At 29.8% G+C, this 13,465-nt stretch overlaps 1 protein-coding gene across 1 annotated transcript in view; it reads left to right on the forward strand.

Moving 5' to 3' along the window:
• LOC129962930 (uncharacterized) overlaps window positions 1-7,580 on the forward strand; it is a 57,778-nt gene extending 50,198 nt beyond the window's left edge. Inside the window, exons 28-30 of the mRNA XM_056076932.1 lie at window positions 2,681-2,889; window positions 4,555-4,789; window positions 7,330-7,580. Of these exons, the coding sequence (XP_055932907.1) occupies window positions 2,681-2,889; window positions 4,555-4,789; window positions 7,330-7,580 (695 nt within the window). The remainder of the gene's footprint in view (window positions 1-2,680; window positions 2,890-4,554; window positions 4,790-7,329) is intronic.
• Window positions 7,581-13,465: the final 5,885 nt, after the last annotated feature.

Below are 13,465 nucleotides of genomic sequence, written 5' to 3' on the forward strand. Positions count from 1 at the left end.
GAAACATACATTGGAAGATTATTACAATGGAAAATATACACTTTACATACTAATGACTTGCCATTAAGGAACCTCATTTTAGAATCGGAGAGTTATACAAAGGAACTTGATTCATATTCTGATAAAGTTCCTTTACAAGATTATTCCTGAAAGATTGTGAGAAAAAAATCCACTGTTCAAATTTTATCGAATTTATTGTATTCTTCAACCTTTGGATCGGAAAGATATTAAAGGTTAAGTACTGATCAACAATATTTGCGTCATATTTCTTTTACCATAAAAGATTATAGTTGCTTTTCTAGGTTTGACTGACAATAACCCAGGTAAATTCAGTCCTGCATGATTACTGACCACCCCAAGTAGTTTGTTACGGTTATACAATGGCACTTAAAGTCTATCACAGAATCATATAATATTCGTGAAGTATGTAATGCTGGTTTATGCTTCAATGTGATTGGAAATAAAAATGAAATCGATCTGCTAACGTAGTGCCCAACAGATCTGGAAAATAATTTTCCTTACAAGGCAACTTCTATATTATTTACTAAATATTTTCAAATACTGTATAATTTGCCCATCCGCTGTTATTAGGAACTAGGCGTATTCTCGTTGTTAAAGATAATATGAAGAAGTACTACGGTGGTTTGCATTTTCAAGCTTTCTAAATTCAATTTTGAAGCAGTCGATTATACTGAATAAGCCAATTGTAACAGTACCGCCTCTTTCACTACATATTGTTACAAAATTTTTCTACCGCTAATCAATCGCAACACATTTAATCGCTAGCTTCCTTGCTGTCTAATCCTCTCAAAATCTCCAAGACTTGTTACTTGTTGGTGACTCCGGCTCTCACACACGACTTCCCAGCTTCAAAGTACTCGTCTTTTATAGTTCCGGTAGGCGGGGCTAGAATCTTCAGAGCAATCAGGGCGTACCTCGATGTATCACGGTTATTACTGGATGGATCGTGAAACTTCTCGAACTTTCCGGTATTATCGATTTAGTCGCCAAACTCGCCAAATTCATCGCCAAGTCGCCAAATGGTCGCCAAGCTCAGCACGCACAGTACAGATCTTACAAAGGTTTTAACGGTTTTTCCAGGATGACACTATTCGTGCCGGATAGCAAAATTACAGATTTGTAACAATATAAAGGACAGACTTGAAAAAATTGCGCAAAGAACAACAGTCTCCAGTACTAACTTTCGAAGAATTTCTATGTCAGGCGCAGTCTGTCGAAGGATGCATTAAATTAATATCTGAAGCAGCAATGAGAATTAGTGGTGAGATTGCAAGAGGTGGATATATCAGTTTCAAACTTCAAACAGGAAAAAAAAAACTTTTGACAATTGATAACATTATTCTAATGCCTAGTATTTGATATGCATTACTGTATATTGTGCACAATAATGTGTACAAATATACACACTATTGGGTACAATTTGGTTTTAATGGCTAATAAGAATCGCCAAGAAAAACTTTTGCCAAATTATAAAAATATATTCAAGTGTACAAGCTATATAGAATGCCATGCTATATAGTTTGACAATTGAAATCGCCAAATGGGAGAAATTTTTTCTTGGCGCTTTTTGATCGCCGTTACAACTGACGAGTACCCATTATTGTGCATATCAGTATATCTATTTTTGTATATAGACAATATTGTATATAATTCAGATTTATTCTAATCTGTCTTCTGTCTTGTAATTAAAAAATACGCTAGTGTTAATTTCATATATATAATAAAAAATTAAATCGCTTACTAATTATTTATAGTATAGTATATTAATATAATTAATATTAATCAATGTCAATACGAATTTTAATATTAATAATAATACAAATACGAATTTTATGATTAATCAATCAAAACGAATTTTGAAATATGATTTTCATAACACACACATTTTTTTAGAAAATTGATCATTTTTTATTCTCAATTTTGAAACCAGAAGTTTGCGATTAAATATTGAGAGCTATTGATAAAGTGTTTGTGGTTTCTAATTGACCCATTATGTAATATTTTCATTGTATGCCAGTAAACACTTTGAATTTTTTTTAAAGGTTTCTTTTTTTGTAAAAAAATGATTTTTTCTTTTGTTTTTCGATATCAAAGGGGGGGGGCAGCAAAATATGGAGCAATATGGAAGAAAATTTGTAAGTTCTATCTAGATCATTACACAACTTTTATTATGCTAAAACTGATACTTGAGTAAAAAAAAATAACAATTTCAATATATTTTGCTAGATAGATGGACCATTCAATGCGGCAGAAATTATGAAGAGAAGAAATATTTATTTTCCCATTACTTTCTTAATACGATTTTAAAAAATCACATTTCTTTTTAATCTGTGCATGTGACACATTACTGAAAAAAAACCTTTTTACAATTGCATATTCTTCTGCCTTTTATAATTCCAATCTTTATGAAATTGGCAAAGGAATTAAGGAATTTCTTTGAAATTATATATTTGTACAAGAAGAATCTTTTTTTTTATTATTATCATCCAGTTAGTCAACAGAATTTTCTTTAAAAAAATCAATTTTTAACGCTTATTCGAAAAGATTAGAAAGTATTTAAAAATTTTTGTTGTAGAATCTTTTTCCCATTTGCATATTGAGTGATTTTAATATATACTATAAATACTTAGTTTTTTTTTCTGCTAAAACTCTTTTACAGAAAATGGAGAAAGAATGCATGTATATGAATATGATGGCATCAATGATACGTGGAATATTTGCCAAAAATTTCACTCCTCAAATGTCTCTTCCTTTGACTTTATCTATACTGTTGATGATTCAGAAGATCCCATGGGTTATTTGGTGATCACAGGAAAAGATGCAACTTCTGGAATTTATCTTTATCTTTGGGATTTTCAAACAAAAGAGGTTGTCATTATTTTCATCAATCTTGTTTCTGTTTATTCCTGAAATATCCCTTCATCACAATAAATAGATTTGTTATGCAAATTTTTGTTCTATTTATAAAATGTAAAATTATATTTCTGATCCATAACTTTTATCAAATTTCTATGCATAAAATTTCTCAATTTTTTGTTAATGCAAAATAAGAAATTGACATGATATTTAAGATGTTTATTTTATAAATAACAGTTCTTTAATTTTATGATCGTCAAAATATTTGGCCTCCAGAATTACAATAGATTTACATGTTTTAGAGAAAAATTTTGTCCATAAATACAATTTTTCAAAAATGTAATAAACTAAATGGATGGAATTTGGTGCATGAGCTTAGTATCAAAATTGTATACTTCTATTTTTTTTAAAAAAATAAAATCTATTTATGGCAAGTTGTTTGCCATTTGTTGGCATGTGTATGCAATTATTCAAACAATGAATTATTTCACTGAAAACTGGCATTATAACTAGTAAAGATGAGCGTCAAATTTTGATTTAAACTCACAAAAGCATTGGCTAACTGTTAGTTTGTTCCATCGTGTTAAGTGAACAAGATAACTCAAAAATATAAGTAAACTGTGTAAAAGAAATTCAGTATATGGCACTGATACAAAAATTTGAGATTAATTTTGAAAGCAATCGCTCAATGAGAAAAGATTGCAAAGTAGTTCTCTAGTTTCTTATACTATGCAATATATATTATATTAGAAAAGTACTAATCACTTTGGCGACCTAGCTGATTTATCAAAAATATTAATTGTATTTAATTTCAATTAACTATCTTATGCATAACCTATTTTCCTGATTGATTCCCTCAAAAAATAATTTAAAATATTTTTCATGTATCGAGTTGTGATAGGCATAAAAGACATGTTATTTTAATAACCGTTTATTCTTCTGTTAATTTATTGGAGTCAATTCCAATGACATCATAGTGACCTTAAAATTGTTATTCCCTGCGTAATTCATCTTCTTATTGCTCGTTGTCTTTTGTACTAAAGGGTATTCACTTTCTTATTCTTCAACTAAAGCATAGATAATATAATTTTTTGGAAGAAAAATCGTGTCATTAAATATTTTATGAAACAATAGAAATGGTTTAAGTTTGCTAATAACAATGAAGTGTATTGATAAAAATTACAAAAAAGAATATTTTTTAAAAACTTGTCAAAATTCCGGATCAAAATTTCAAATTTATAAATCGAAAACATTCTTTTATTTTTAAAAATGGTTTTAAAAATTTATTTAAAAAAATATAACTGAAAAATATTTAAATCTCACTGAATTTTTTTAAGTAATAAAAAATTTATTACAAGATTCGCATTCTTAACCTGCAAAGTTTATTGGTGCAAAATTTAACAGCTTTAGGTCAAAAGATTTATCCTGCAGAACACCAAGAGGCATACACATCTTCTTCTTTATTATTATTAGTATAGATACGAGGGGGGCACATTCACACACCTCACAGATATAACACAGAAGAATAACCATTCCTGAACCGGGACTCGAACCCGAGACGCCCAGATCATCCTGAAGACGCGCTACCCCTCTGACAGGAAACCGGCATATATCTTTGTTAATTTTATTACTCAATTGTTATTTTTACTTAATGATTCTTATTTGTTTTTTACGCAGTTCATCTTCAAATCCAGTATCTCAAAAGTGGTATCGACTTCAGCTTTCTGGAGCAACACCGACAAAGATATCTATCTCTTTCTTGCAAAAGAAAAAACAAAAGTTTTCAAGAACAATGTTTGGTCATTTGTTTATTCTGAGCCAGTAGAAGTTTATGTCCTCGAAGATGATTTAAAATTCTGCTATGAAATAAATATTTATGGAATTTCGTCTTTCGATACTTTTAGATTAGATGGTAAGGATTTCTATTATTCTTATTTCATTTTAGCCACCTTTGGCGATACTTTGGCGATAGAAAAGTAATGATACTGGTTAATTTCAATTTTATCTTTGATATTCATTGTTCCTTTAATAAGGTGTAGTTAAATTACAAATTATATTTGAACTATGATTTATTAACAGTCATACTCCTCTGTTCACTGCTTTATAAGATTGTCATTAACGGAAACATAAAATAGTGCTAATCTTAAAAGGAATGAATGATTAGCAATATTTGAGATTTGCTGTAAATATTTCTTTATATACTTACTATTGTGGTGAATAGCATATAAGCCAGTTAACAACTACGCTACACGAGCATATGCTTTTGTATCCTGGTTATGTTACTGGACTGCGAACCACAAGGTCCCAGGTTCTATTCTCGCGCATCTCAAATCGCTAAACTATCTTGAGGACATATTTACGATTTTACACTAATATTGATCAAATATTGGTCCAAAAGTCTGGCCTGTAGAATACTAAACACTTATTATAAGTAGAAACGTTTTTAAATATTGTAAAAACTGTTGATTACAAACATATGGCTCACATAAAACATTTCCACGGGCATTCTAATTTGTATTTCTTAAAAATTCCTTTCTGCTTTGGTTTCATTAACAAATCCTCGAATGAAGTCTTGCTGATATAGATTTTTTGTTTGTTTTTCTTTTTGTGGAAGAGCTTTCTAGACAGGTGTAAAGACAACTAAAATCTGTAAAGTTATATTCTATATCGTTACAAAACAAATCTGTCTAGTAGATATATGGTGAACAGTCTAATAGGCTAGATAGCAGATAACGGAGCTTTATTAAATCCTAAAATGTTAAATCATTTAAAGGTTCGTCATGATTAAATTGAAATTAAAGATGAATAGTTGAAAGAATTTATGAATTGCACATAAAAAATGTATGAAGTTTCATATAACGATGTTCATTTTCATCATTAATTATTACATATGAGATATTTAAAGTAAACAAAAATTGCAATGATTTAACATCATCCATATTTATGTAATGCTCTTTAAGAATATTAATAAAAACAATTTATCATAATGTTTGGGCAGTGTTTAAAAAATAATATTCATTTGAATTTTTATTTGATTTAAAAAGTAAAGCTTTTGATGTTCTAAAAATTATAAATTTTTAAAATAATAAGGAATAGTGTACAACAAAAAGTTATAATTGTTATATTTTATTTAAATAAGTAGAGTAGAAGTAAATAGAATATCAAATTGAATTTTAGTCGAATGAAAAAAAACTATCGCAATTTGTATATTATATTCTTCATTCAGAAGTTTTAAATACGGCTTAGGTAATCTCTGAAAGCTAAGATGCTGCTGTATTTGATTAGTATATCCCTCCTTTCATGCACTATGGAGCGAAACTTTATTACTGCGCATATTAAGGGTAAAAATAGGTTCATTTTAGCCACTTTTCTTCAATATATATATATATATATATATATATATATATACGAAATGATATTTCGTAATTTAATTAATTTCCTAATTTTTATCTTAATTTAGCCCATTTTAACTTTATTCTAAAATGTCCTATTATTTCCTGATGCAATTCCCACTTTTTTTATTAAATTATAACACGCGCCTAATAAAACTCACAGGTTCCCATACCAGGAACAATGGGATAAAAGTACCTAATGCTTACAACATTCTTTTAAAGATACCCAAGATTCTCTTGCACAAATCGACACACGTCAAAGAAATTCCCATCAAAATCTCATTGTAAAATCACAGAAGGAAAAAATTTTGATCTCTTCTGCTCTTGCGTCGCGAAGTAGACTGACGCATTTTCTAACCACTTATTCTTTATATATAAATTGTTCTTCCGTGGTGAAATAAATCGATATTTTAAAATTTCAAAAGTTTCTCCCTTTCGGCCACGCATCTGCTAAAATATGTTTACATACATAATATTGCTTTCTTGTTCTACCCCTAAATACTGAAATCTCTAAAAAGAATCCGGCATGCAAAATTAATGATTATGTCCGGAATGAGACGCGTGAGGATAGAATCTGGGACCTTTAGGTTAGTAGTCCAGTAACTAACCGATTTTGCTAAAAGAGCTGTTCGGGCAGAAGCGCTGTTACTGGCTTATATGCGATTCACCACAATTATATTTACACACTGGAAGAAAAAAAAAACAAAAAAAAAACCTGCGAGTACAGTAATTCCTCATGGCCCATACAGCAGAGAGTACTCAAATATTTTTCATTTACATATTAAATAATTTATATATAAGTAGCATTGAGATGGGGTCATTTAAAGATATTCGGTTTTCAAATAAGATTTCAAAACCATCTGTGACCGCTGAGTTAGAAAATGTTAGTAATAATTAATTTGAAGAAAGAAAACTTTGATCCTTCCTCCCTAACTTTTCCTCTTTTTTAACGAATTTACTATATCTTTCCCATTTAATACAACTTTTAATCAAACTGTGAAACAGTACTGTATTAAAAAAAATACGTGCATGGTTCTTAAAAGACAAAATTTGTTTTCAGGTGAAACATATATTCTAGCTGTGAGTCCTCATTTACAGACAGTTTACCTGTTGCAATACCGAGGATATGCAGGCTTTCAAGTAATTCAAGAATTCAGTGCACCTGGAGTTGTCTCAGTATCAGTGTTTTCACCTGGACACGATATTTTTCTGGCTATAGCCTCCAAAACAGGACAAACAAGAATACTGAAATGTGTAATGAGGGGAAGAAACTTTGTTGAAAGCAGAGAAATTAAAGAACTTAATTTCTAATAGGATCTATTAATTTGTTTTTATTACCACTGTTTTTATTAATTACTATTAACATTTGTTTTATTGTTAATAACATTTGTTTTTATTATTTATTTTTGTTTTTATTAAAATTTTATAGCAATATTTGTAAAAACTGAAAATACGTAAGCATTGTTGTTCTACCATAGGGTAATATTACATAACAGAAATATAGTTTAGTAGTAAAATACAGTAATGTAATATTTATATCTGCAGAGATTATGGACAATATGCTATAATGCTCTGTTATATTACTTCCAGGTAACCATAAATGTTTGGATGTGCTAAAAAGGAAATCTGTTTGTTGTAAAATGTTGAAGAAGAAATAAATAGCAGTTTTATATTTTTAAGTATTTAAATGTTCTTATTCTTTGAATGCTAAAACAATGATAATTCTATTTTTCTGTGCAGGAACGATAAAATGAATTAGGTGAAATAAGAAACTGCATAATATTCTGCATGATTATGCAATGAAACAAGTGAATGCACATATTTATACACAGAATTTCTTTTTCATAAATATTTATTATTATTGCCCTTTAGTTACTCTGACGTTATCTCAGGCTTATATTTGCAGAATGGCTGCAGCAACCCTTATAATTTTTTTTAAACACTCGCATTTTCCTTTTTTATCGTATTTGTTTACTTCTTAGTACTGAAAGTTCAATGCCTAATGAAAACGGATAATAATAGGGGAGAAAAAAAAAACAGCACTGAGAAACTAACCCTGGAATGGTCGTGTTGACTAGATGAACTGAGTTTCAAGAAAAACCTTCGATTTTGACTGTTGTCTCCTACTACAGGTGTAAATAACTATTTATTTAACCAAGATTAGAACAAGTTGTTCTTTGTATATATAGAACTGTAAAATAAAGAATTGTCTGGAAATTCTGCTTCGTTATTTCATCAGTCTAGATCAGGACATTACAATACTTTAGCAAAGATTTGAGATGAAGTTTCTGTAACTCTGATTTGATGCTCAATTAAAAGATACCCCCCCCCCTTCCCAGCCCTCAAAGATTGAATTTGCCTCTTGATTTCCTTTGCTTTTTCTAATTCGGGTATCCTTTTCATGTTGCTTTGATGGATTTGCATCCTTTTTATTACATCTTCCATTGGAATTCCATAACTGAGATAATTTTCTAAAATATGATTGTGATAATTAAAGTGAAAGTTTGGGCTGCATCAGTAGTGGCGTCACAAGGAGGGGGAAGATGGGCAGTTGTCCTCCTGTCGTTGAGAAATGAAGTTTCTTTGGCAAAAATCTTCATCGTTTTCGTAATGAAAGGACTATCGAAGAATCTGATTATGTAACCCCTATCCTATTTATTAGGTAGCTAATTGTTTTGAATTCGACTACTCAGTTAAATTGGCAGGTAGAATATGTGGCGCCTGATTCGGTTGTTATCTATATTAACCGGCATGTTAGCTTTACATTTTGTAAAATAACTGATAAAGCATTGGGTGAAGTAAATGTGGCATATTGCCGACTATTTATAGTCAGTCGTTTGCGAGTTCAACAAAACGAGAGAAAAAAAATCTATGGGGATTGTTACCCAAGTCAACTGTTTTGATTATTTCTTGGTAGAATTTTTAAAGAAAGAATATTATTAATATACAAGACTAGAGTCATAAGGATGATAAAGTGAATGTTTCGTCTCCCTCCCCCCTCGATTCAAATTTAACTCTGTCGAGTGGTGGCGGGGTGGTCGGCTGTACACAAGAAGAGATTCAAATTTAACTGAATACTTGAGAAAAGAAGCTCTTTATTAGACTTTTCTGTTTTTCAGAAATGGGTTCACCAGATTTTCTAATTTATTTATCTGTTGTATATTATGGAGCATTAGGATGATACAGCGAATGCATTCGTCTTGTTTTTCATGGTTCAATTTTTAACGGACATTTCAGAAAAAATAAAGTTCAGGCACTTTATTTCCCCAACCGTTTCAATAAATTTACATGCTTTTCTGTTTCTTTATATTTTATTTCATTCTTGTTTCACTAATAGTTAAAAACAATTAAAAAAATATATATATAGGCAGCTGTTGTCGATGCTCGTTTGAAATAGAAACTTGCTAAGAAGAGCTTTAAACTTTGTGGCAACCAACTGATATGAATTCAACATAAACAAATGGTAAAAGTAAAATGTGTATATAAAAATTGGGTTTACTTAACTGTTAAATGTGCAGTTTTCTTTTTTGCGACCAAATTCATTAAATAACAATTATTTCACTAATAAAATATTATTGACAACAATTTGACGATAAAAAGTAATAAAGGATTTTGTAATAAAGTAGTAAAGGATTTTGCTCAAAATATTAAAGAAATCTACAAATTTGGTGTAACGACCATATACCAAATTTCATCTGTCTAGCTCAAAACATTTTTGAGTTACCGTTGTCAGAGACAGACATGTTCTAAAAATGTGTTTTCTGAATTCTTGGAATTCTAAACCGTGGAGATTAATCAAAATTTAGAGTTAGAATTTTTCGAAAATTACAATATTTTATACTTCGAATACGAGAAAGTGAACAATTTTATAAATGAATTCATGTATTTAAACAATGAAGACAGAGGTGAATTCAAATTCATGAGCGAATTTCATGCTTTTGAATAAAATGTAAATATATATATTTTTTATAAATAAAGTACATATGAAATGTAATATTTAAGTAGTTCCTTTTTTACAAATGCAATGTTTCATATCATTCTTTAATCAAAGCATTAAGCGATACATTTTTCTGTTAAAAGAAATCATATTGAAAATTCTTTTTGATCAACTTTTAAATACCATACCAAAATAAATCAACCCTAGGTCTATTAAAAAAAATGGTGCGACCGGTAGATAAGAAATCAATAATTCCCACTGCAATTTGGAGAGTTCGTATTTTCTTTAATTCTTAAGTATGGTCAGGCCATCTGGGGAAGGGGGGGGGGTGCTGTTGATGTTATGCATCGGGGTCCCACGATTGAGAGGTCCCCAACATAATCAAGAATTAAAATAATGTTCTGAATAATAACAGCGGAAAGAAGTGAGGAAGAAATTTAACTGGAACCATCGACGAGATTGGAAATATCCGAAATTTATAAATATATACAGTCTAGTGCAAGCATCCAATATATTATAAACATGTGATAGAGATTAACGATCATCCACTTACTAGGTTTGATTTTTTTTTTTTAATTGAACATTTATGAATCCCCCGTGCACCACAAAGTATCACACGGGGCTTACAGAAGTAAGTATGTAACACATTACAAAAAGAAAAATAAGAAAATTTTACAGTTATGAAGGATTACATATGTCAACAATAAATTTACAGAAATTTTCAAAAGCACTTCTAGTGGAAATAAGTTGGTGAAACTCTGTAGGCCAATTTAAATTCATGTGCTTAAGAGCCAGTCTTAGGATTTGTCTTTCTTTGACAAACTTGGAACATAGAAGGAGCACATGTTCAACATTTTCCTCCCCACCAATATCACAATCGCAGGAAGATGACGGAAACAAATACTAGGTTTGATTGTGTATTATATTTTGATAATTGATACCATAAAATGTGTAATATTATTAGATGTAATTATGTCCATGCCAAGGAAATATCCTTCTGGCTGTCAAAAAAAAAAAAAAAAAATTACCAGAAAAGAAAGAAGAAAAGCTAAATTTCAAGAAATCACAAGTAGATCTATTATCTCGTCTACGAAGTAATTCTGTAATGAAACTACTTCGATTTCAGAAGTTGCAATTCAATCTGCAACTGGAGAAGAAAGTTCAGTGCAAACTTCGTAATCTTGCAATGAAAATGTAAAAACTGTGAAATTCGTTGAAGCATATGCAAATATGATTAAATCAGAAAATAACGAGAAAAAAAATGACAATAACAAATATGATTAAGGGAATGTAAGTGGTCTAGGTTATTTATGGCTAAATATTATAACGGATAAATTTAGAATGTTTTATGTTTAAACCGGACCTGTACAACAGGAGGAAGTTTTTTCTAAGAATGCTGAAGGTATACCAATTTTCCACAACGTACAACATTAAAAAAAATGCTAAATTGAAATAAAAAAAACTTTTAAAAATGCCAATGAATTTTAATTAAAAACGCAGGACTCGGTATTTGGTTTTTGTTCTGTACTATTTTCCAAAAGGAAATGTATAATCTACACGATTTATAGTGGCTATAATAATTTGAATAAGCTGTCAGCTGTAATTCAGGTTGATCATAGGCGTTTTATTTGTCACATTCATTCGTTTATTTCTTGGAAAGAATTACTGAAACGACTAAATTTATGTTCTGGATATATATAAACCCACAAGAAATTCTGCAATGTATGCTAAATAATAATTATAATGAGTTTTTTATAAATGTATTAATTATATTGAAACTTTACGTTGCCAATTGCCATAGCAAATGCTGAGAGCTCTTTTCAAGAAATTAAAATTAATAAAGAACTTCTTTGAAGCATGTGTGCAGAGCACTTGCATGCAATAAGCATCGAAAAAGAAATTGCAAAACATTGTGGATAGCAAAAATAAAAGCGTGCATTAAATAAACATGCAATAGTAATATGTGTTCGAATTTGTATTTTTTTTCCTTAACAAAAAATTTGGCGCCCCAAATGGTTTCTTGCACCCAGGCCCCTTTGTAGAGATTATAGCGGATTTGCTCTGATTATAGCTGATATCAAAAATAAAAGTATTGTGCAGAGCTTAAAAAGGTTCGAATATTCCAAGCATCTTTGGTTCCTCTCTTGATGTGGGGAAAGGGGCATCACAAAAAGAGTGTCCATTATTTTAAGATAAATTACCGATGATAACATTCAATACTTTTGCTTCCAAGCCATCACTTTAAAACATTTCATATTACATCATGAAATGTTTAAAAGGGATGGCTTTCGCTGTTCATTTTTACAAGGAAAAGGAATATTTTAAATTGGTGATAAAGATGATTACAATTCCTCTTAGAAATTAAAATTTCAATGTTCATATGAATAGAACACAAACAGTTTCAGGAAATTATGGAGGCGGGCGTCTCGCTTTGCTTGTTAAAAGTATCAAGACTTTTTCTGGTATTTGTCGTACTTGTGTACTTAATTATGGACATCCTGTTACATCCCTGAGGAGAAAATGCTACCTTTTATTTTCCTTTTTCTTAGTCTCGACGAACTTTATGCCACAATTCCAATCCCAAATCACTGCTAATGGTTTCAGCGAAAAGAGTCAGATGTGTATACCAAGTACTTATAACAGACTACATTTTAACAGTACATCTGCCTTTAATAAAATAGTATTTGGAATGTTAGACTATGTGAAACATGGCAGACAACCCAAGAAATCTCAGAAAAAAGTTTTTGCTCTCAGGTATGCTATCTTTGTTTCTTCTATATTTATATATATATATTCATAAAACAACTTTCTTTTATTTTCCAAATAAATAAATAAAATAAAATTTTAAAAAAAATCAAATTTTAAAGTAGATTATCAATTTAAAAAATGTCAAAAATAACATAGTTTCATTTTTGTTTTTATGTTGCAATGTTTTTGTTATATGAAATAATTGCACACACTTCAGATTTTTTAAACGACAATCTTTGCTTTCTATTTAATCATATAGTGCATCATAAAATTTTATTCATTAAAATCATTTTTTTGTAAACTGCATATAAAAATTATTTTAATAAGTTATAAAATATGGGAAAAATTTTCAAAGAATATAATCATTCTAAATCGAAATTATCGGTAAGTAGAGATATTGTTATCCAGAGTTAGAGGTATTTATATTCAGTTTCGAAACAACACGAGCACTATTTAGAGGCAGAATCAGTAATTTTGAGGCATGGTCAGATGACAAGAATGACGCCTTAAA

The sequence above is a fragment of the Argiope bruennichi genome, chromosome 3 (genome assembly GCF_947563725.1).
Source record: "Argiope bruennichi chromosome 3, qqArgBrue1.1, whole genome shotgun sequence".
NCBI classification, from domain to species: Eukaryota; Metazoa; Arthropoda; class Arachnida; order Araneae; family Araneidae; genus Argiope; species Argiope bruennichi.